Source organism: Zea mays, chromosome 8 (genome assembly GCF_902167145.1).
Source record: "Zea mays cultivar B73 chromosome 8, Zm-B73-REFERENCE-NAM-5.0, whole genome shotgun sequence".
NCBI lineage: Eukaryota > Viridiplantae > Streptophyta > Magnoliopsida > Poales > Poaceae > Zea > Zea mays.
Genome location: NC_050103.1, coordinates 610,508 through 633,072, shown reverse-complemented (window position 1 = coordinate 633,072; position 22,565 = coordinate 610,508). Strand labels below are relative to the sequence as shown.

The 22,565-nt window shown below is 46.6% G+C and overlaps 1 protein-coding gene and 1 long non-coding RNA gene across 7 annotated transcripts; one reads left to right on the top strand and one right to left on the bottom strand.

Annotated features, from left to right (window-relative positions):
* Positions 1–3,625: 3,625 nt before the first annotated feature.
* On the bottom strand, positions 3,626–4,904 carry LOC109941442 (uncharacterized). The gene is made up of 2 exons (XR_002264077.2): positions 4,365–4,904; positions 3,626–3,968 (listed from the first exon to the last, which is right to left on the bottom strand). It is a non-coding gene; the product is annotated as an uncharacterized lncRNA (long non-coding RNA).
* Positions 4,262–20,759, top strand: LOC100273920 (putative protein kinase superfamily protein). Of its 6 annotated transcripts, XM_035961348.1 has the most exons (10): positions 4,267–4,471; positions 7,363–7,456; positions 13,727–13,830; positions 14,044–14,291; positions 14,368–14,494; positions 14,603–14,876; positions 14,952–15,084; positions 16,103–16,189; positions 19,925–20,039; positions 20,216–20,759. In XM_035961348.1, exons 3-10 carry the CDS (start codon positions 13,746–13,748, stop codon positions 20,218–20,220), a joined length of 1,074 nt encoding a protein of 357 aa, XP_035817241.1. In that variant the 5' UTR covers positions 4,267–4,471; positions 7,363–7,456; positions 13,727–13,745; the 3' UTR covers positions 20,221–20,759. The 6 variants fall into 6 exon arrangements, with proteins under 6 accessions (XP_008654612.1, XP_008654611.1, XP_008654613.1 ...); XM_008656389.4 differs by lacking the exon at positions 7,363–7,456 and having other exon boundaries at positions 4,264–4,684; XM_008656391.4 differs by lacking the exon at positions 20,216–20,759 and having other exon boundaries at positions 4,265–4,471; positions 19,925–20,059.
* The last annotated feature ends 1,806 nt before the right edge of the window (positions 20,760–22,565 follow it).

The window sequence follows — 22,565 nt, the reverse complement described above, 5'->3', positions numbered from 1 at the left end:
GAGGACGATGAACACACACACACACACACACTCGAGTGGACACATGAGAGTCTTGTTGCTGCCAAGCGGTTGGCTTTTTTGGTGATTGTTTATTGCTATATAAACTAAGTACATGCAGTAATATATGGTTACAAATAACTAAGCCAATCACGGCATGATCGTGAGTGATTGCTGCCATCCCAACAATCTGGGCCATGCCGTGAGTTTAGCACTTCCTCTAATTATGTTGGCTAATTTCTACATTCTATCTTTATGACTTATTCAAACATGCGCAACACATTTGCCAGTTCCTAATGCTGCGTTGGAGACTAAAGTTGATGTGATTTTTGTTTCTTCGCTAAATTGTCGGAGTCCATCGGTGGACTCCATGGAGATTCATAGGTTATTCAGATCAGAGGAGTCTTCAAATATCGAGGATGAGTTAGTGTATTTTGCGCTATTAGAAGAATTGTTGTTGGCTCCCCTTATTATAGATGAAGGGGAGCTCTGTTGACTAATCGAGCCGACTCAGGTGGTGGGATGTCTTTTGCTAGGAAAAAGAAGCAAAGGGCGTCGCTTAAGCATCTTTGCAGTAGTTTGGGAACTGAGCTGTTAGTGACTTCGTCAGTCGTTAAGGCCATGACTTCAAAGGACACTACCTTTGTCAAATCAAAATCTACTGCCTAGAGGGCGAGGGACATTATGGATTCTCACCTTCCCACTAGCGTTCCTATCCACTCTTGTTTTTATGAGGATAAGCTTAGGCATTTGTTTATGTGCGAAGAGCTTGAGTTTCTTTTTTTACTACAGGCAACTTGCTCTTATTTCAAAAGCGGAGCCCCGTAGTCTTTGAATAATGTAATTGCATGCGGTTATCTCCGTGTGAAGTCTAACTCAATAATAAAACATGCAGAAGACTGGTTCGCAGTGGTCCCCCAATCGACAACCTTGTCACGAAATGTTGTCCTCACCCTCCTTGTTGATGGGGGACTAATGCGAAGGTGGGTTGGTCTTCATTTTTTATAGTTTTGTATATATTTTATGCATGTCTTCGGGTTTCTATGATGATCTGGTTGCGCCAATTAGGTGACTATCGTTTTTGGGTGTTTTCGCACATTTTCATTACAATCCGACTACACCCTTAGGCGTCTTTGGCGTAGATTCTGTATTCTCATATGACTTTGGGTCCTTATGTGTCTTCACATGTTTTTAGTGCTAATATGGTTGCACCCTTTGGTGACTTTGGTGTGAATTTTGTGTGCTTAGACGACTTCGAGCCTTTAGGTGTCTTCGAACTTATTTAGCGCTATTCTGGCTACACCCTTAGGCAACTTTGGTGTGGATTCTATGTCCTTAGACGACTTCTAGCCCTTAGGCGTCTTCACACTTATTTAGTGCTAATCCGATTGCACCCTTAGGAGACTTTGGCGCGGATTCATGGTTGTCGCACACGACAGTCATGCTTCATGTCTAGTGTCGTGGTGAGTCGCAATTGTCGAATGTTAAGACTCTAGTACGAGTCCTTTCGACGTTTGAGAGTGTTCATAGGGGGATTTTTGTTCCATTATTATAAGGCTTCGCCTCATTAAAACCCTCACCCCTTGTGAGAAAAAGAGTGCGGGCCTGATTTACAGAAATGTGATGATTATAAGGGCATAAATAAGGCCTTACCGAGCAGAGTCGGCTTACAGGTAATATTTCCTCAGGTTGTTTATGTTCCAGGAGTGTTCGAGCTCTACTCATGTCTAGCTTTTTAGTCTGTATGAGTTGGGCAATGTCTTTTTGGTGCTCATGTAGGGACCCTCCCAATTTGGTTCAAGCTTGCCTTTTCCTTCTATTCTTATTGTCCAGACAAGGACTATGTCTCCTCTAAAATCTTTGGGGACGATGGATTTGTCTCTTCATGCCTTCGTTGTTGACTAACATTTGTTTAGCATATTGAGGACCTTGACTCAAAATGCGTTCAGAAGGACCATCGTCGCTTCTTCATCGACGTCTAGGGCTACATCTCAGTTTGTTCATGGAGAACCATGTCTGAGTTCCTACAGGGTCATCGCCTTGGCTCCGTACATTAGCTTGAAAGTCATAAACCCTGTCACATGGGACTTCATCGTGTTGAGCCCCCTAGAGGACTTTGAGTAGCTGATCGTAACATTTTTCCCTTTTGTCCTCGAGTAAATGCTTCTTGATAGGAGTAAATACTTTGCCATTTGCACGTTCGACGACCCCATTTGACTGTGGATGCTATACATATGAGAAGATGACCTTGGTGCCTATGGAGGCACATAAATTTCTAAACTCTTGGTTGTCAAATTGTTTGTTGTTGTTTACCATGACCTATGAGGGAACTCCGAACCGATAGACAACATTCTGCTAGTAGAATTTTTATGCCAACTTCGATGTTATAGTAGACAATACCCTTGTCTCAATCCACTTTGTAAAGTAATCTACGATGACGAAGGCATATTTGAGGTTGCATTGCGTCGTGGGGAGTGGGCCAACAATGTCTAGTCCCCACCGCTGGAGGGGCCAGTATGGGCGATCAGTTTTGTTAATTGTGAACGAGAGCCTTTCCGCTTTGCACGAGCGAACCACGTTGTTGGATGTTATGACAATGTTGGGCCAATAGAACCCTTAACACATAAGTTTTGTTGTGAGGGCTCTTTGGCCCGAGTGACATCCGCAGACTCCCTTGTGAACCTCGATAAGGAGCTCCCTACATTCAAGTTCTGTTACAAACTTAAGGAGGGGTTAGTTGATTCCTTTCTTGTATAATTGATCATTTTTTATTGTGAAGTCGTGACTCCAGCATTTTAGTCTTGTTGCCTCTGATTTGTCTGTAGGATGATAGTGGCCTTACAATTACAACATTATTGGGGCTCTCCAGTCTTCAGTCATAATGGGACTGACTATTCTAGGGCCTTCGTCTGGTTGTCTAACCACTGTTGCCTCTATTATTTGGTAAAACACATCATATAGCAAGGGGTCACCTCTAGTTGTGGGCTTCGCTAATGCGTCAGCCTCATCATTCTTGCCCCTGTAGATATGGTAGTGTGAAACCACGAAACTCCTTCTCAAGACTCCGAACTGCCGACAGGTACTGGAGGAGGACTAATTCATGTGTCACGCTTTCTATTTGATTGAGAACAATTCTACAAGAAAGGACTAATTCAAGGGTTTAGGGTGATCATCTTCATTCTTGCTTGCGATGAACACAATTCTAACACCCTGAATTTGAGGGTATAAAATTTCTTTTCTAATATACACCAAATTCAGGTGTTACCCTCTCTTTTACTTGCTTTTCTTTTCTTTTTTCTAAAATAATGGAGAATTATTTTGTTATATATTGGCGTAAGCCTAGTAAAGTGAGCCCTAGAGGTGCTTTGGTTGTTACATTCATGTCGTTGCATAGTGTTTCTAAGTGCAAAAGGCGTTTGAAATATGTTAATATACCATGTGGAAGCTTTCGATAAATTTTTCATATTTTTTGGAATATTTTTATATTTTTCAAAAACCAAAATCTATTTATTTGAGGTACTTAAAAACATTTTCCAAAGATCTAAATATGTATTTTAAGTTCATTGGGTGCGAAATCATATCTAGGAATTTTTCTAGATTTTTTGGAGCCTTCAGGATATTTTTCAGATGTTAAATACGAAATCTGATACTTCTGTAAAACCTTCGCTATCATCCAACATCGACAGCCGAAGGCTGGCTCAGAAGAAGTTTCTAAAAACTACAACCTCCTTGCTCTTCGTCTTCGGGGTTGCCTCGTCACCAGCAAGCCGCACTTTAACCTTGTCGCCGAAGTAACCAAGCTCCTTCATCTTCTTCAATTCTTCAAATCCTTCTTCAAAATAGACCGACACATGTCGAGATAGCTCGGACCTTTATGCCCTTCCCCTGCAGCCTTCAAGCTGCTCTTGGATTTTGGTACTAACGAAGCCTTCAAGACTTCGGAAATTGTCCAACTTAGCCTCCGAAATAACCTTCAAGATATCAATTGCGTAAGGTCGAATGTATAATTGTAATCGAATGTTACATTACAAAGGAATGAAATAAATGCAAGTGTGCATACACAGACGAGTGATATATTTATTCTTCTTAATTTACATGCTACCTTCATTATTTTACCATCACATCTTTTATTTTCTTCTTTTAACCAACCTTTGAATGAAAGTTGAAGGAGAAACTCTTAGTCTACTAACGTATGTCGTCTTGTTTTTAAATTTTAAAATTATGACTATAAATTATATATCTAACTTTAAAACCTAACTAATCTTAGACGCGAAGCAAACATGCCCTCAAGCTTATGCCCACGCGAGTGAGAAGTGAGAATCTCCTAGGAAAGAGAAACAACGAAGACTCGAAACGAGTACACCAACCTTTCTTTCTCTCCTCTCGCTTCTGCGGCGAATTTTCTTGTCCCGTGCCGGCCGCCGTGTCTACCCTGCGCCACCGCCCCTTCCAACGCCTGCCGTGAAGACAAAAGGTGAGCTTTTTATCCCCTCTTCCAGTTTCAGTACTTCCCCAAAGTTCTTCGAAGGCGTTTATCGGGTGCCGGGGAACGCCTCACCGTCCGCATGAAGCCCCAGCGTGCTGCGGTCCGTCACAACCGCCGTTGCGACCTTTTGTGCGCCGTGGTTTCCCCACGGCGGCAGCAAGTGGAGAGGGAGAGCCTGTGGCTGCGTCGATTGCGACGGATGTGAGTACTGTACGGGCCTAGGGGAAGGTTTGTGTATGATTAGTGCTTATTTCCAAAGGTTTGGACCTGAGTCAAAAGTGCTGTTTCAATTGCTTGTGATCTGGGATGTGATTGCTGGTAGGTACCTCTCGTCAAGTGCAAAGAAGGTCTACCTTAATTCTCAGTCTCTATCTCCGATTCATCTGTCGGAGCTAGTTCTTTGATCATAAGAATACATCGAAAGTGAAGCTTGTTTTAGTTGTCCTTACCTAACAACGACGACAACAACAAAGCCTTTTCCCAAATAAATTGGGGAAGGCTCGAATTAAAAACCCAACCGGGCGGTATGTGATAACTGTTTTCCACATTCCAAGTCTTCTTTTAATGTCTCTTCCCATGTCAAAAACTTCGGTCTTTCTCTCTCTATTCCCATTGCTATCGTGCCTTAGGATCCCATTACACATTGGTGCTTATGAAGGTCTCCGTTGGACATGTCCGAACTATATCAACCAATGTTGAACAAGTTTTTTCTTCAATTTATGTCATACCTAGCCTATTACGTATATCATCATTTCGGACTCAACCCTTTGTATGGCCATAAATCCCACGCAACACACATTTTCGTAACACTTATTCTGGCTAAACGTGTCCTTGCCCACAATTTTTATATCTATTCTTTGTTTAAAGTAGCTAAGGAAGTATTTTTTTTGTTAATCAATCAGTTCTTTGTTTTTGTTTCCTTCTGTTTGTTCTGTTATATACTCATATTTTACAGCTTCTTCCTGTCTTGTAAACGTGGTAGGCATTGCGATCCGAAACAAACCCAAAGGTCATCGTTGTATTACTGTGCTAGTAAAGGCCCTCTAAGGCCCTTCTTTTTCCTTTTTAATATAACGATACGCAGTTCTCCTGCGCTTTCGAGAAAAAAATGAGTGATCGATACACAATTTCTACTAGGTCCAGTGGAGGATTAGGCCATGAGCGAGCGATTATATATATAATGTTTTTCTAATAATGATGGTACACACGGCGCAACCTTCATAGAATGCCAGGGGTGCGGGATGGGGGTTCGAACCCCCGCTGGCTCGACCAGGCCATAGGCCTATCTGCATTGAACCTACATTTTGGTGCGGAAACCTTTTTTGCTTGTAATTAGTATGAGCATTTTTTTGTTTAAAGAAAATCCTAAGAAAAAGCAGGGTATGATTTAGCTAACTAATACTGAATGCTTGGTTGGTATGGCTTATAGTGGCTCTTGCTTGTTTAATTAGTGTTTTCTATGTAACTTTGTAATAGGTATATTGTTCTTTTTGTGCATCCTTAAATATCTAGTGGGTTCTAGATGTCTGATTTAGTAGGCGCCGTTCGATCTCATGGTTTTGATGTTTTTTAAGTCGTCGAGTAGGTACCGTTTCATGGAGTCTAATCAATGTCCACCCAAAATCTTTGGCAATTACTTAGCGATAGTCTAATCAATGTCCGCCCAAAATCTTCGACAATTACTTTAGTGATATAAAATCAAAGTGTTCCTTTGCATGCAACCTAGGTCCCCGACGTGAATTGTTTCTGCTGATGTACTGCATGCATGCATACATGCATAACTAATACGTGGCAAGAACGCGGCCATGCGAGCAACTTTCGGCGCGTTATTTACCTTCCACCTCCCTCCTAGAGTTCCTTGGTATCTGTAAAACGCCTCTGTGTGCCTTAGAAAAGATTATGGAGGGAGTATTCCATAGCGAGATTTATGCTTTGGATCATGACAAGAGGTGATGAGCGTCATCTAGTGCCTTGTTTTGCATTAAGCTTCATTACTCAGAAGTTAGAACATATGGTATTGGATTAATGTTAATTGCTATATATTTAATTCTAACCATGGTAAGTTTGCACTTAAGGCATTGCAAAATTCTTCAATGATCTAGGATTTATTACACCTAAAAATAATGACATGTTGGACTTTCTAACCATGACTAGTTTGGAATCTTTGATTTTGTCATTACTTTTATAAAAATTGCAGAGAGTCGTTTTCTAGTTCTTTTCTATATTTTAATGCGAGTGATCTTTGCTAGTTTTTTGGTTCTAGTGCCTGCTTGACATCGAAGTGATTTCTTAGGTCTTCTCCCTTCTGTTGCTAGTGCTTCCTGATATCTAGCAACATCAACAACGACGTCTTTTAGCCCCAAGCAAGTTGGGGTAGACTAGAGTTAAAAACCCAACAGAACCCTTCCCTTCCTGTGCACTTCCTATTCAATGCTAAATCTTTAGATATACCCTATCCTTTCAAGTCTCTTTTTACTGTCTTTTCCCATGTCAACGTTGGTCTTCCTCTTCATCTCTTCTCATTGTTATCGTGTCTTAGGATCCCACTACGCACTTAAGCCTCTGGAGGTCTTGGTTGGACATCTCCAAACCATCTCAACCGATATTGGACAAACAATTGATGCTACCTGTTGGTCACTCGTTCTCAATTGCTATACACAATAAAAAACAAGGCAACACAATATTAAAAGAGACAATCAACCTTCGTCTTCAAGCATAATTCCTTCGGGATAACTCCTTCGAAGACGAAGATTAAAACTTTACTGAGTGAATCGTGATTTATTATTACAAGTAAGTGAACATATAAAATATACTTAAGTTTAAACATGACAACTTGTTTTATATATCAATAACATGTTTCTTCTCCTTCATACATAAAGTTTACGAACATACCGTCGGCTCTAGGAAATGTTTTAGAGCGAAAGTGAAGTGAGGAGAAGGTTACACTCAACAATTGCTTGGCCCTCCAAAAAGGTACTTCATGCAGTGCACTGTTCATCTATTTATAGGGAATCATACAACTTCGTACAATATTACATTTATGCCCTCAAAGATTACACATAGGGTTTATAAATAATACAAGGACGACATTGTCTTTTGCCTTCAGCGTTTAGGATGACACCTTCTCCTTGCATCATCTTCTTGTGTTGTTATGACGAAGCTACCTTCGTTACCCTTCCACCGTTCCGTATCGAAGCTATTCTAGTTTCGAAGCTCCTGTAATACTTGGCAATATGCTGATAGCAAATGATTAGCCGTGTTTTTGAGGACCTTCGGAAGATGAAGGCCCCCAACACTACCTTTAGCCTATCACGCATATCATCATTCTGGAATCTGGACTCGATCACTTCTTGTATGGCCACAAATCTAACGCAACATACGTATTTCTGCAACACTTATCTGCTGATGGAAGTAATCTTAGACAAAGTGGAATCAGATTTTACAGATTCTTGATAGTTGATATTAAACCGTTAAACATTTATCAGCTGCAGGTCCATGAAACTTTCTTCTCGTGTTATTTGGAAATTCTTTGTTGATATTGTGGGAAACCCTGACCCTAACAAGGGGTTGGGTGATGTATGTCATGTACGGGCGCTCATACGCCAGGCAGCGTCGCGCCCGTGACAGGCGCTGCGCCCAGGAGCACGCAGATCGCCAGGAGCGCGATCTAGGAGGGCGCGTAGATCGCCAGGATCTGGGAGATCCGCAGGAGCATATGGAAAGTAGTGGCTAGGAAGGAAAATCGGAAAATGGAAAGTAGAAGGAAAGTAGGAATTGATTAGTATTACTATGTTTAAGCTTGCCTAAAATAAAGGAGCGATTGGCTCTAGGACAGCAGGCCAATGGCCTTATATGCGGCACAAGGAGAGAGGAATAAAACCAGAAAAGAAGTTATCTCTTCTCCACCTCTCTCTACCAACTAAGCCTACGGCTGTGGGGGATAACCACGCCGGAGAAGACGACGAACCGCGGCTACGACCTTCGTAGCCGAGGGCCCCCTGCTCTAGACGCCCAGGCCCTTGACAACCTGGTATCACGAGTCAGGCGATCTTCGTCCTCTCGATCCCACACCTCTGATCAGTCCCCCGTCGTCACCCAACCACCACCCAGCCCTCCACCCTCACCGCCGTCGGCCTCCTCCATTATGAGCACCAAAACCATCGACGATCTGGCTGCGATGACCGAGAAGCTCACGGGCACGATCTCTGTCCTCCAAAATGACGTCGAGTCGTTGAAGAAGGACAAGGCGCCTTCCTCCTCGCCATCCGGCAGCGGCGGCCACGACGGCCAGCACCACATCGATCGACCGCCGAGGTTCCAAAAGATCGACTTCCCGCGTTTTGACGGCAAGTCGGACCCCATGCTCTTCGTCAACCGCTGCGAGTCCTACTTTCATCAGCAACGGATCATGGAGGAGAAGGTTTGGATGGCTTCTTACCACCTCGAGGGCGTGGCCCAGTCGTGGTACCTCCAGCTATAGACGGATGAGGGGACCCCGCGCTGGCACCGCTTCAAGGACATCCTTCAGTTGCGCTTCGGACCTCCCCTACACTCGGCACCGCCGTTCGAACTCGCTGAGTGTAGGCGGACGGGCACCGTGGAGGAGTACCAGAACCGCTTCCAGGAGCTACTACCACGCGCCGGACCACTGGAGGAACGCCAACACGTGCAACTCTTCACGGGCGGGCTGCTGCCGCCGCTCAGCCATGCGATGCGCATCCACAACCCCCAGTCGCTCGCGGCAGCTATGAGCCTCGCACGGCAAGTGGAGCTGATGGAACTCGACAGGGCCCCAGCGCCAGCCCAGACCAGGCCAGTCGCGCGCGGCATCCTGCCTCCTCCTCCGCCGCGACCGGCGCCTATGGCGCTTCCGGCGCCCCACGTTCCTTTGACGCTCCCTGCGCCACCGGCGGGCGCGACTCCGGGCCGTGGCGAGGGCAGAAGGCTCAGCACTGAGGAGATGGCCAAACGCCGTCGCCTCGGATTATGTTTCAATTGCAATGACAAGTATTCTAGGGGTCACAACAGGTTCTGCAAGCGCATCTTCTTCGTCGAAGGCGTCGAGATCATGGACGAAGACGGCACCGACCACCCCGACGGCCCCGACGCTGAGGCACTGTGCTTCTCGTTGCAGGCCATCTCGGGCTGCTCCGTGGCCGACACCATGCAGGTGGCCGTCATGCTAGGGGCCACCCCGCTCGTCGCCCTCCTCGACTCGGGCAGCACACACAATTTCATATCCGAGGCAGCGGCGCGGCGTTCCGGCCTTCCCCAGCAACAGCGCCTGCGCCTATCGACCATGGTGGCCAACGGCAAGCGCATCACTTGCGTGGGCGTCATCCGCAACGCGCCCCTCACCGTCAGCGGCGACGCATTCCCGGCCGATCTCTTCGTCATGCCGTTGGCCGGGTACGACGTCGTCCTCGGCACTCGCTGGCTAGGCGCTCTGGGGCCCATCGTGTGGGATCTCGCGTGACGGCGCATGTCGTTCCAGCACCAGGACCGTACAGTCTGCTGGACCGGCGTGCCCACGTCCTCGGCTCCGGTGCTGGGCGCCACCACCGCGGCCGAGCCTCTTCTGGACACCTTCGCGACCGTCTTCGCAGAGCCGGCCGATCTGCCCCCGTCGCGCGCCCATGACCACCACATCATTCTCAAGCAGGGCGCGCAGTCGGTGGAGGTCCGGCCCTACCGGTACCCGGCGGCACACAAAGACGAGCTGGAAGGCCAGTGCGCCGCCATGATCGCGCAGGGGATCGTCCGTCGCAGCGATTCACCGTTTTCGTCGTCGGTCCTCCTCGTGAAGGAGCCCGACGGATCGTGGCGGTTCTGCGTCGACTACCGCGCGCTAAACGCGGTCACCATCAAGGACGCCTTCCCGATCCCGGTGGTCGACGAGCTGCTGGACGAGCTTCATGGTGCCCAGTTCTTCTCCAAGCTGGACCTGCGTTCCGGGTACCATCAGGTGCGCATGACGCCGGAGGACATGCACAAAACGACATTTCATACACACGACGGCCTGTACGAGTTCCTGGTGATGGCGTTCGGGCTTTGCAACGCACCGGCGACATTCCAGGCGCTCATGAACGATGTACTCCGTCCCTTCTAGCGTCGGTTTGTCCTTGTTTTCTTTGATGATATCTTGATATATAGCAAGAATTGGGAGGAGCACCTGCACCACCTCAGGATGGTCCTCGAGGAACTGCAACGCCACCAACTCTTCGTCAAGCGCTCCAAATGCGCCTTCGGAGCCCCGTCCGTCGCCTACCTCGGTCATGTGATCTCGGCGGTGGGCGTGGCCATGGACCCGGCGAAGGTGCAGGCCATCTTCGACTGGCCGGTGCCGCGCTCGGCTCGGGCGGTGCGCGGGTTTCTTGGCCTGGCGGGCTACTACCGCAAGTTTGTGCCCAACTACGACACGGTCGCCGCACCGCTCACAGCCCTCCTCACGAAAGACGGCTTCGCCTAGGATGACAAGGCAGCGGCGGCTTTCGGCGCCCTCAAGGCCGCCGTCACCTCAGCACCGGTCCTCTCCATGCCGGACTTCACAAAGACCTTCGTGGTTGAGTGTGATGCGTCGTCACACGGGTTTGGCGCCGTGCTCACCCAAGAGGGACACCCGGTGGCATTCTTCAGCCGCCCCATCGCTCCTCGTCACCGGGCGTTGGCAGCCTACGAGCGCGAGCTCATCGACTTAGTCTAGGCGGTCCGGCACTGGCGGCCGTATCTCTGGGGGCGGTGCTTCGTCGTCAAGACGGACCACTATAGCCTCAAATACCTCCTCGACCAGCGCCTATCCACGATCACGCAACACCATTGGGTCGGGAAGTTGTTGGGCTTTGCTTTCACTGTGGAGTACAGGTCAGGTGCCATGAACGTCGTTGCGGATGCTCTTTCCCGCCGCGACACGAAGGAGAGCGTGCTGCTGGCGCTCTCCGCGCCCCGCTTCGACTTCATCGCGCGCCTTCGTCAGGCCCAGGCCATGGACCCGGCTCTAGCAGCCATCCATGAAGGAGTCGGCGTCGGCACCCGCGATGCACCGTGGGTGGTGGCTGACGGCATGGTCACCTACGACGGGCGCCTGTACATTCCCCCGGCGTCGCCCCTGCTGCAGGAGATCGTGGCCGCCGTGCATGACGATGGGCATGAGGGAGTCCACCACACCCTTCACCGCCTGCGCCGGGACTTCCACTTCCCCAACATGAGACGCCTGGTGCAGGATTTCGTGCGGGTGTGTACGACGTGCCAGCGGTTCAAGTCGGAACATCTACATCCAGCTGGCTTGCTGCAGCCGCTGCCGGTGCCCTCGGCGGTCTGGGCGGACATTGCGACGGAATTCGTCGAAGCGCTACCCCAGGTGCACGGCAAGACGGTCATCCTCTTCGTCGTCGACCGCTTCAGCAAATACTGCCATTTCATCCCCCTAGCGCACCCGTACACGGCGGAGTCTGTGGCACAGGCTTTCTTCACCGACATCGTCCGCCTCCACGGGATACCGCAGTCCATCGTCTCCGATCGCGACCCGTTGTTCACCTCGTCGTTCTGGAGCGAGCTGATGCGCCTCATGGGCACCAAGCTCCTCATGTCGTCGGCGTTCCACCCGCAGACGGATGGCCAGACGGAGGCGGCCAACCATGTCATCGTCATGTACCTGCGCTGCCTCACGGGGGATCGTCCTCGACATTGGCTTCGCCGGCTCCCCTGGGCGGAGTACGTCTACAACACGGCCTACCAGTCGTCCCTCCGCGACACCTCGTTCCGGGTGGTCTACGGTCGTGATCCGCCCTCCATCCGCTCCTACGAGCCCGACGACACAAGGGTGGCGGCGGTGGCACAAGAAATGGAAGCGCGGGAAGCCTTTCTGGCTGACGTTCGCTTCCGTCTCGAGCAGGCTCAGGCGATCCAAAAGCTGCAGTACGATAAGCACCACCGGGAGGTCACATATGAGGTTGGGGACTGGGCCTTCCTTCGCCTTCGCCAACGTGTGGCAGCGTCCCTGCCGCGAACCATCACTGGGAAGCTCAAGCCTCGCTACGTGGGACCCTACCGCGTCACCGAGCTCATCAATGACGTGGCTGTTCGTCTAGAATTGCCGTCAGGCGCGCGCATGCACGACGTGTTTCATGTCGGCGTGCTCCGGAAGTACGTGGGCTCGCCACCCACCACACCGCCGGCTCTGCCGCCTCTGCTCAATGGTGCGGTAGTGCCTGAGCCCGCAAGAATCGCGGGGGCTCGCTTGTCGCGTGGCGTGCGGCAAGTCCTCGTTCACTGGAGCGGCGAACCAGCTTCATCAGCCACCTGGGAGGAGTTCGACGACTTCCGCGCCCAATTCCCAGCCTTCCAGCTCGAGGACAAGCTGGCCTTCGACGAGGGAGAGATGTCATGTACGGGCGCTCGTACGCCAGGCAGCGTCGCGCCCGTGACAGGCGCCGCCCTCAGGAGCGCGCAGATCGCCAGGAGCGCGATCTAGGAGGGCGCACAGGTCGCCAGGATCTGGGATATCCACAGGAGCATATGGAAAGTAGTGGCTAGGAAGGAAAATAGGAAAATGGAAAGTAGAAGGAAGGAAAGTAGGAATTGATTAGTGATTGATTAGTATTACTATGTTTAAGCTTGCCTAAAATAAAGGAGCGATTGGCTCCAGGACAGCAGGCCAATGGCCTTATATGCGGCACAGGGAGAGGAATAAAACCAGAAAAGAAGTTATCTCTTCTCCACCTCTCTCTACCAACTAAGCCTACGGCTGTGGAGGATAACCACGCCGGAGAAGACGACGAACCGCGGCTACGACCTTCGTAGCCGAGGGCCCCCGTGCTCCAGACGCCCAGGCCCTTGACAATGTATTAATAGACTGAGTTAGTTGGGTCTGGCCCATTACATAGGGGTGAGAAGGTAAATACATGGGGTAAACCCCAAACCCTAAAAGGGAACTCTAACAGATATTACTTATTCAAAATACATTACTAATTACATTTTGTTGCAATCTTTGTTTATTATTTTGGTATTCAATTTTTTGAGTTATGGTCATGTTTAGGAAGTTGAATATGTCTGTACCCGGTTACCATGTCTACCATAGGGAAACAATCATTTGTAATTTGAACAAATCCTGGTAGTAGGCAGTGCTTTGTTTGTTTACACATTATCTTTCTCCATTCAGTTACTTGCAGTTTTTAGCCTTATTTTTTGGCTTTTTTTAGTTTTTCCTGCATAATGCTTATAAGATAAAAGTGTTTTATTTCTCAGGTCTTGGTTAAGTTTGAAGATGTCGTGCTTGGCATGCTGTGGCGGCGAAGATACTCAAAGAACACCTGATAATGGAGGTCCATACCCTGGTGGCTACCCACCAAGTAATGTTCCTCTAAATTATACTACCTCTGTTCTCGAATATTTCTCATCCGCTAGTTTATTTTTGAACTAAACCGCGACAAATAAAAAAGAACGGAGGGAGTATATGTAACTTAGCATTTTCTAATACTATTATCGATATTCATATATCAGTCTCATAATCCAAACTATTAGTAGCTGACTTTAAAATTGACCTAAATTATGTCAACCTTCAGGGGATGATGCTTATCGCACAGCTGATCCAACTCCGAGGGGTGCTCAACCTTTGAAAATGCAGCCAATCACTGTCCCCACTATTCCTGTAGAAGAAATTAGGGAGGTCACAGTGGCTTTTGGTGATGAAGCTTTGATTGGTGAGGGGTCTTTTGGCAGAGTATATTTTGGTGTACTAAAAAATGGTAGGAGTGCAGCGATAAAAAAGTTAGATTCAAGCAAGCAGCCAGAGCAAGAGTTTTTGGCACAGGTGTGCATTGATTTTGACAATGAATTGTGCATCTTTGCTAGTCTTTCTTCTATAAAATATGTCTCTACACCTGCAGGTATCCATGGTGTCAAGGCTTAAGCATGGCAATGTCGTAGAGTTGCTTGGTTACTGTGTTGATGGAAACACCCGCATCCTTGCATATGAATTTGCTACTATGGGTTCTCTTCACGATATGCTTCATGGTATTACTCTGTTTACTTCTAAAATCTAGTGTTCTAATAACATTGAAATATTTTATTCTCTTTAGCTTCTTTCTAGATAGCTGATGAGTTTGAATTTGAACTCCACAGGACGCAAAGGTGTGAAAGGAGCTCAGCCTGGTCCAGTCCTGTCCTGGACACAACGAGTGAAGATTGCTGTTGGAGCAGCAAAAGGCCTTGAGTATCTTCATGAGAAAGCGCAGCCTCATATTATACACAGGGACATCAAGTCCAGTAATGTTCTTCTATTTGATGACGACGTATCTAAAATAGCTGATTTTGATTTGTCAAACCAAGCTCCGGATATGGCAGCTCGACTTCATTCGACCAGAGTTCTTGGAACATTTGGCTATCATGCACCTGAGTATGTGCAGTTTTCCTTTCAGTTTCACTGACGCCTGTATCCTTTGTTTGCTTATATTTGAAAACTTTGGTGTAGGTATGCAATGACTGGACAACTTAGCTCTAAGAGTGACGTTTACAGTTTTGGAGTTGTTCTTCTGGAGCTCCTGACTGGAAGAAAGCCTGTGGATCATACATTACCAAGAGGACAGCAAAGTCTTGTGACATGGGTAAACATTTATATTAGCTATTATATGTTATAGTTCTGTTAGAGGTTATCTTGTATTTGTGCAATACTCCCTCCGGTGTCCTATTAATTGTCGTTTTGGACAAGGTTCGAGTCAAACTTATAAAATTCTGACAACAATTAACTATTTTGTTATTTAGTTTTGAAACCTAATATTTAAATGCACCGATGTGTCTTAAAAAGTAGTTTTATAAAAGTATAAATGTATTAAGGTAGTGTTTGGTTCCAGAGCCTAGTTGAATGGAACGACTCTGTTCTAGATTATGAGGATTTCTGTGTTTGGTAGTTAGAACAGAGCCGCTCTATTTTTTGTTTGGTTCTACAGTGAAGTAGAATGGAGCGGCTCCATCCTGTGTTTGGTTACAAAGTGTAGCAGATCCCTATGGTATTGAATTATATAACAAGTTAAGAAAACTTACTGATGCTATTTTATTATATTAATTGTATATACAAACTTACATATGCTATACGAATTAATTAAGCTTCTACATCATAACTTTATATACGAACATGCATATACTATATATATGAATACCTTAAAGTGGCTGCATACAAGTCACTCCACGAAGTACGTACGAGATTTGCTAATGCCCGAAGTAATGCAACGAAGCAGCTTTGACGACGAAGGAAGAGGACAGGCGAGCGCGGGCGTACGCGGCGCACACATCCGGTTGTTTTCTGGGAGCGCACACATGCATGATATTGAGGGAATATTCCTATACTAGAACGACTCCGTTCTATTTGGATCCAAACCAAACATCCACATTACTGGAACGGAGCGGTTCTATCCTACCAAACTCTAGAACCAAACACTACCTAAAAGCTTATTTGTATTTTAACAAAAAAACATTGGTCAAAACTATATTTTGGAGACCGTGTCGTTGTCCTAAACAACAATTAACAGGACACCGGAGGGAGTATATTGCATTCTTTTAAAAAATACTCATGTAGGCTTTGTGCTGTTTGACGAATCAAGATAATGCCTATTTTAATGCCTGCAGGCAACTCCACGGCTTTGTGAAGATAAAGTTAGGCAATGCGTTGATTCAAGACTTGGAGTAGAATATCCTCCTAAATCCGTTGCAAAGGTATGATAAGTTATTTAGGCTCTAGTTGTTGCGATCTTTAGATTTTTTCTTAGTGATATGTTCCTTCCTCAAAGGCCACCAAAAGGAGATACATGCTTCATATAAAATCATAGACATTAACATTGTTAGAGCATCTCCAACATTGTCTTAAACTGGTGCCTCAAATCTAAATATAGAGCTCCACGCAGAAAAAACTATTCCAACAATGCCTTATTTTATAAAATCTTGGTAAAAAAATTATAGAGCACCCTCTCAAGTGCCTCAAATATACTACACCGTAGTGAGCTGCCCTATAATCTAGATTTGGAGATTTACTGTTAGAGCAGAATATTTTATTGGTGCCCTAAATTATATAAAATATACTCATTTTTAAATTATAGGGCATTTTATAGGTCACGTTGTTGGAGATGCTCTTATACTTACATTATGCAAACCTGATATTAAATTATCAGTAACTTATACCATTTCATTTATTGTTGCTTGTCGTCAGTTGATGTTAAATGTTAATACTCCCTGTGTTCCAAAATGTAAGACATAGTAAAACTATGTATCTAGACAACATATATTTAGATGCAAATACAATAAAGCCTTTTAGTTTCAAGCAACTTGGGTAGGCTAGAGTTGAAACCCAACGAAAGCCACAAGGTTTAGACACGTGGATACTGGATAGCTGATCTCCTTTCACTCCTATTCTAGACTAAATCACTAAATCTTTTGGTACATTCCATCTTTTCAAATCTTTTACTATGCATTCCCATTTCAACTTTGGACTTCCCCTGCCTCTCTTCTCATTACTATCACGTCTTAGGATTTCACTACGCATTGGTGCCTCCAGGGGCGACGGAAGGTGGGGGGGCAATGTCCCCCCTAATGCTCCCCTAATTATAAAGAGACTGTTAGTTTCTTTAGCTAATTCTCATGTAAACGATGTAAAAAATGCTTCTAACAGCCCCCCCTAATCTAATTTAGTCCCCTCTAATCTCAGATCCTGGCTTCGCCTTGGTGCCTCAGGATGTCTCCGTTAGACATGTTCAAACCATTTTAATCCGTGTTGGACAAGCTTTTCTTTAATTGATGCTACCCTAACCTATCACATATATCATCGTTCTAGACTCAATCCCTTCTTGTATGACCATAAATCCAACGCAACATACACATTTTTGCACAATTATTTGCTGAACATGATATCTTTTTAGGCTAACATTCCGCACCATACAACATATCAAGTCTAACCGATGTACTATAAAACTTGCCTTTTAGCTTCTGTTGTTCCCTCTTGTCACATAGAACACCAAATGCTTGACATCCCTCCACCCTATTTTGATTCTATGGCTAACATCTCTCTCTCTCTCTCTCTCCCTCTCTAGTATTGATCCTAAATACCAAAAGGTCTTCTTGGGTACTATTTTACCTTTCAAATTAACATCCCCTTATATGTAGTAGTGCCAAACTCACATCTTATGTATTTGGTTTAGTTCTACCGAGTCTAAAATATTTATACTCTAGAGTCTCTGCCACAACTCCAGTTTCCTATTTACTCCCGCCTAGCTTTCATCATATAGCACTACATTGTACGCAAAAAACATACATCAAGGGATATCTCCTTGTGACCTCATCCATCACCAAACAAAAAAGATAAGGGCTCAAAACTAATCCTTGATATAGTCCTATTTTAATCACGAAGTCATATGTGTCCCTATCACTTGTTTGAACACTAGTCATAACATTGTTGTACATGTCCTTAATTAGCTCAATGTACTTTTGGAACTTTATATTTGTTCAAAGCCCACCACATAACATTTCTTGGTATTTTGTCATAAGCCTTCTCTAAGTCGATGAAAACCATGTGTAGGTCCTTTTGCTCCCTATATTTCATCACTTGTCGTTTTACGAAAATGCCTTCCGTGGTCAACCTTTCGGGCATGAAACCAAATTGGTTCAAGAGATCCTCGTTATTCTTGTCAGATGATGCACGATAACTCTCTCCTATAGCTTTATAGCATGACTCATCAACTTAATTCTTTGGTATTTCGTACAACTTTGAATCTCTCTCTTATTCTTGTGGATCGATATTAATACACTTCTCCACTCGTCAGGTATGTTGTTCGACTGGAAGATATGGTTGAATAACTTGGTTAGTCATACTATAGCTATATCCTCAAAGTATCTCCATGCCTCGATTGGGATACCATCAGAGCCCATTGCCTTGCTCCCTTTCATTCTTTTTAATGCATCTCTAACCTCAGGTTCTTGGATCCTATGCATGAAGCGTCTATTAGTGTTATCAAAAGAGTCATCCAACTGAAAGATTGTGTTTCCGTTCTCTCTATTGAATAATTTGTCAAAATGCTCTCACCATCTATGTTTGATCTCATCCTCTTTTATCAAGAGGTGCTTCGTTTCATCCTTAATGTATTTCACTTGATTGGAGTCCTTTGTCTCTCTCATGGACCCTAGCCATCATTATATGTATCCTACTTTATTTGTACTCAAATGTTGGTAAAGATTCTCATACGCCCTATGCTTTGCCAGCTTTTACATTTCTATGTTGTCCACACTCTTGTCATGGTATATACATCCTTAGCATTCTTTTTTCCTCTTTAACTTCTCTTTATTAGCTCTTTGTAATTCCTTGTTCCACCAAGTATCTTTGCCTTCGCTTTCACTCCATTTGGTTGCTTTACAAACCTACAAGGCCTCCTTGCGAATGCAAGTTGCCAGCCATCTCCCACATGTTTGCATCATCTTCTTCCTTCCATGTGCCCTCTTTGATGCCCCTTTCCTCCTAGACTTTTGATGTCTCCTCTTTCAGTTTTCATTTCTTTCTTCTCGCAATCTTGGCTTGTTCATCCCTACGACAGACACATGAAAACAAAAGTCCGCCAAAGTAAGCTTATGTTGAGAGACCATACTCATGTATTACCTCGCACTCCAAGCGTGCTCATGTATCCTCTCTTCTTGTGAGGACAAATTCAATCTTACTAGAGCGTGGTCACTACTATGCTCAGTAAATGGGATTCTTTATTCCAAAGAAATTGTTGGCTATCAATATGTCAAAAGCTACGACAAAGTTCAAGAATTCCAATATCTGATTCCTATTACTATACCCAAAACCTCCATGCACTATTTTCAACCCGCACTTGTACCCATGTGCCCATTGAGATCTTCTATGAAGAGCTTCTCACTAGTAGGGATATTTCTAACCATGCCATCTAAGTCTCCCCAAAAAAGTCTTTAGCACTCTCACCATGTCTTACTTGGGCGACATACACACTAATTACATTGTTGTCTCTGTGTACCAAAGCTTGAAGCTGGTATTATCCGCGTCCTTTGCCTTTTGATCTTTCCATTTAGTCTCTTGAACGTATAAGATATTTGCACGCCTCCTATTCGTTGTCTTAACTAACTTAACTTATCTATAAGTGACCCTACATTCTAACTATCCAACAAATCTTAGTTGGTTCGACCAACATTCTTACCCTACACATCCTTCGATGGTATCAAGACCCTTGCTCATTTTTTACTATGCTCGGGCGCCGACGTAGCACGCCACTAAGCGGCGAGCCGATCCTTGTTCACTTGACACCATGCCACCGAGTGTATATGTATATGCACAACAAACATATAACATGTACGTAGAAATGCCAGAATGGCTTTTGGAACGGAAGGAGTATCTTAATGGTTTTGATACCCTTATTTATCACATTTTTCCTGTTCCCTTTGTTGTTCAAATAGTTTGCAGCTGTTGCTGCACTGTGTGTGCAATATGAAGCTGACTTTCGACCCAACATGAGCATCGTGGTGAAGGCGCTTCAGCCCCTGCTGAATGCACGTGCATCCAACAACCCTGGTGAGCACGCTGGATCATAATCTTCAATTCAGCATTTTATGAGACAGAATATACAATGTCAAGGTTCATTTGTGGAGGAATAGCTGGGAAGCTGGCTGTATAGAATAGTACTTGTGATTATATTGATTAGATTTTTGCCCTAGTAGCAGCACCTCATTTGATTCTTCTGGTTGCAGGATGAATGAATGAATGACTGCCGTTGCTTTTCCCTGACGAGAGTATCTGAATCAGACAACATGTAGCATTGAATTCAGATAAATATAGTGTTTGGCTTAATACACTTGGCCCTAGATGTTCATCAGGAGATAACCTCTTGCAGTTTCTGGATGTTACCTAGTCTTTGTATCCCTAATGGCATAGACTAAAGGGCCTGCTCGTTTCTGTCGGAATTCACTAGGAATCGTTCCAGCTGATCGAACCTAGTATAAATTAGACAAATAATTCGGCTAGTAATCTCTAGTAATCGTTCTGGGTGTCTATTCCCTAGGAACCGAACAGGCCCTAAACTGTAACCTATTGTTCGGTTGCGTTCCATCTGGTGTTGTTTACATCCACCATCCATGAAGTCAAGCAGCATCCTATTTGAGGACCCCGTAAAATTCCTCATTGTAGCCTCCGGTTCAAAATGATTTGTTACAGTTTAAGCTAATACATGGTCTGGATTTCTATTATGGCAACGCGAAGAGTTTAAGCTAATACATGGTCTGGATTTCTATTACAGTTTAAGCTAATACATGGTCTCGATGTTCCATCTGGTGTTGCCAGTATTTTGGAAGGCATAGCCAAAAACTTTGGTGCCGATCCAATTGCACGCTTGTTTTTTTTGAACTTTGGTGATATTTTTGACTTGGAAAAAATTGGCTTGCAGCCATTAATGCCTATTTTACATTGTCATCGTGTGATGAGTACCACCGTAAATTTTACAACACGCTTTTCCCATCTCAAATGGCAATATGGCTACATGTGGCTTGGACATAGTACTGCCACACTGGTATGTCATGGGCTACTGTTAGCATGCTGTATAGGCCCATGGGCCTTTAGGGTGTTCGGTTGGCCTAGGAGGGTGGTCGGCTGCAACCCTAGAGCAGTGGCGGCTGCAGCCCCTCTCCCCTTTTTGGTAGTATTGGATCTGATTGGCAAGGTGTCCCTAGATTAGCACTTTCCTGATTCTCTAGATTAGCACTTTCCTATTTCTGGGACATCCTTGCCTATATGTACTGAGCCTTGGGCTCCCTCAATAATAAATCCAATAATCATTTCCCAGCCATCCTCTTTCATGGTATCACGAGACCGGGACTAGTCCTTCCCCTCTCACTCTTCCGCTGCACCTCTGCGCATCCTCCCTGCGCGCCGGTATGGTTGGGACACCTCCACTCTCCCTCGTCGATCCTGCCGACCCCCACCGCCAAGACGACGATCCACCCCCGCAGCCCGACGCCGAGGCTCGCCGCGCCCTCCGCGAGGCCGCCCTGGCCGTCGCCCAGGCCGCCGAGCAGGACGCCGCCAACGCCTCCAACGAGCGCGACGCCGCCGCAGAGCGCGTCCGCGCTGCCCTTGCTCGGGCGGCCAAGGCCCGGGCCGACGCCGCCGCTGCCGCAGATCCCGCCGACCAGCAACGTGCGGACGGCGAGATGAGCGTCCCCCACGCCATGCTTCTCCACGAGGCCGCTGCTGTCCTCAATCTCCACGCCCAGGCAGTCTCCGTGCAGAACGCACGCAGCCTGGTGCCGACGGTACTCGACACCGCTGGCAACTACCCCCGTTGGCGCGAGCAGTTCCTCCTCGCCGTCACCAAGTACTCGCTTCTGGACCACGTCCGCAGCGACTCCATCTCAGCCCTCGCTGACTGGACTCGGATGGACGCCGTCGTCAAGTCATGGCTCTATAGCACTGTCTCCGCTGACCTCGCCGACGCCGTGATCGACCACCGCGCATCCGCTCGTGAGGCCTGGCTCGCCATCGAGGACCACTTCCTTGGCAACCAGGAGACTCGCGCCCTCCACCTCGACGCTCAATTTCGCGCCTTTGCTCAAGGAGACCTCTCCATCACCGAGTATTGCAAGCGCTTCAAGAAGATGGCCGACGACCTCGCTGACCTCAACGGACACGTCACTGACCGCACCTTGGTCCTCAACGTGCTTCGTGGGCTTAACGAGCGCTACAAGGACATCGGCGTCCATCTCCGGCGCGGGCGCCCGTTCCCCTCCTTCGCCGCCGTCCGCAACGAACTCCTCCTCGAGGAAATCAACATGGTACACCACCCTGTTGTCCCCTCCACTGCTCTTGTCGCCACTGCTTCTTCTCGCCAGCCTGCAGCGACCAACAGTGGCTCTCCGCGGATCGGCGGTGGCGGCCCCAAGCCAAAGCACAAGAAGAAGAAGGACCGCAGGGCTGGCAGCACCCCTGCTCAAGGCCCCAGCGCTCCCTCAGCTCACTCTTCCGTCCCTGGTGCTCCTGCTGGGTCCGGCGCGACCTGGCCCTCCGTCTACAATCCGTGGACCGGGTCCATTCAAATGTGGCCCGGCA

Bases quoted from the DNA above. Each gene is read 5' to 3' on its own strand.
- LOC100273920 (XM_008656388.4), top strand. From the start codon at position 4,563: ATGAAGCCCCAGCGTGCTGCGGTCCGTCACAACCGCCGTTGCGACCTT. The intron at 13,831-14,043 runs GTAATGTTCCTC...GTCAACCTTCAG, and splicing joins CCCTGGTGGCTACCCACCAA to GGGATGATGCTTATCGCACA. The intron at 15,085-16,102 runs GTAAACATTTAT...TAATGCCTGCAG, and splicing joins AGCAAAGTCTTGTGACATGG to GCAACTCCACGGCTTTGTGA.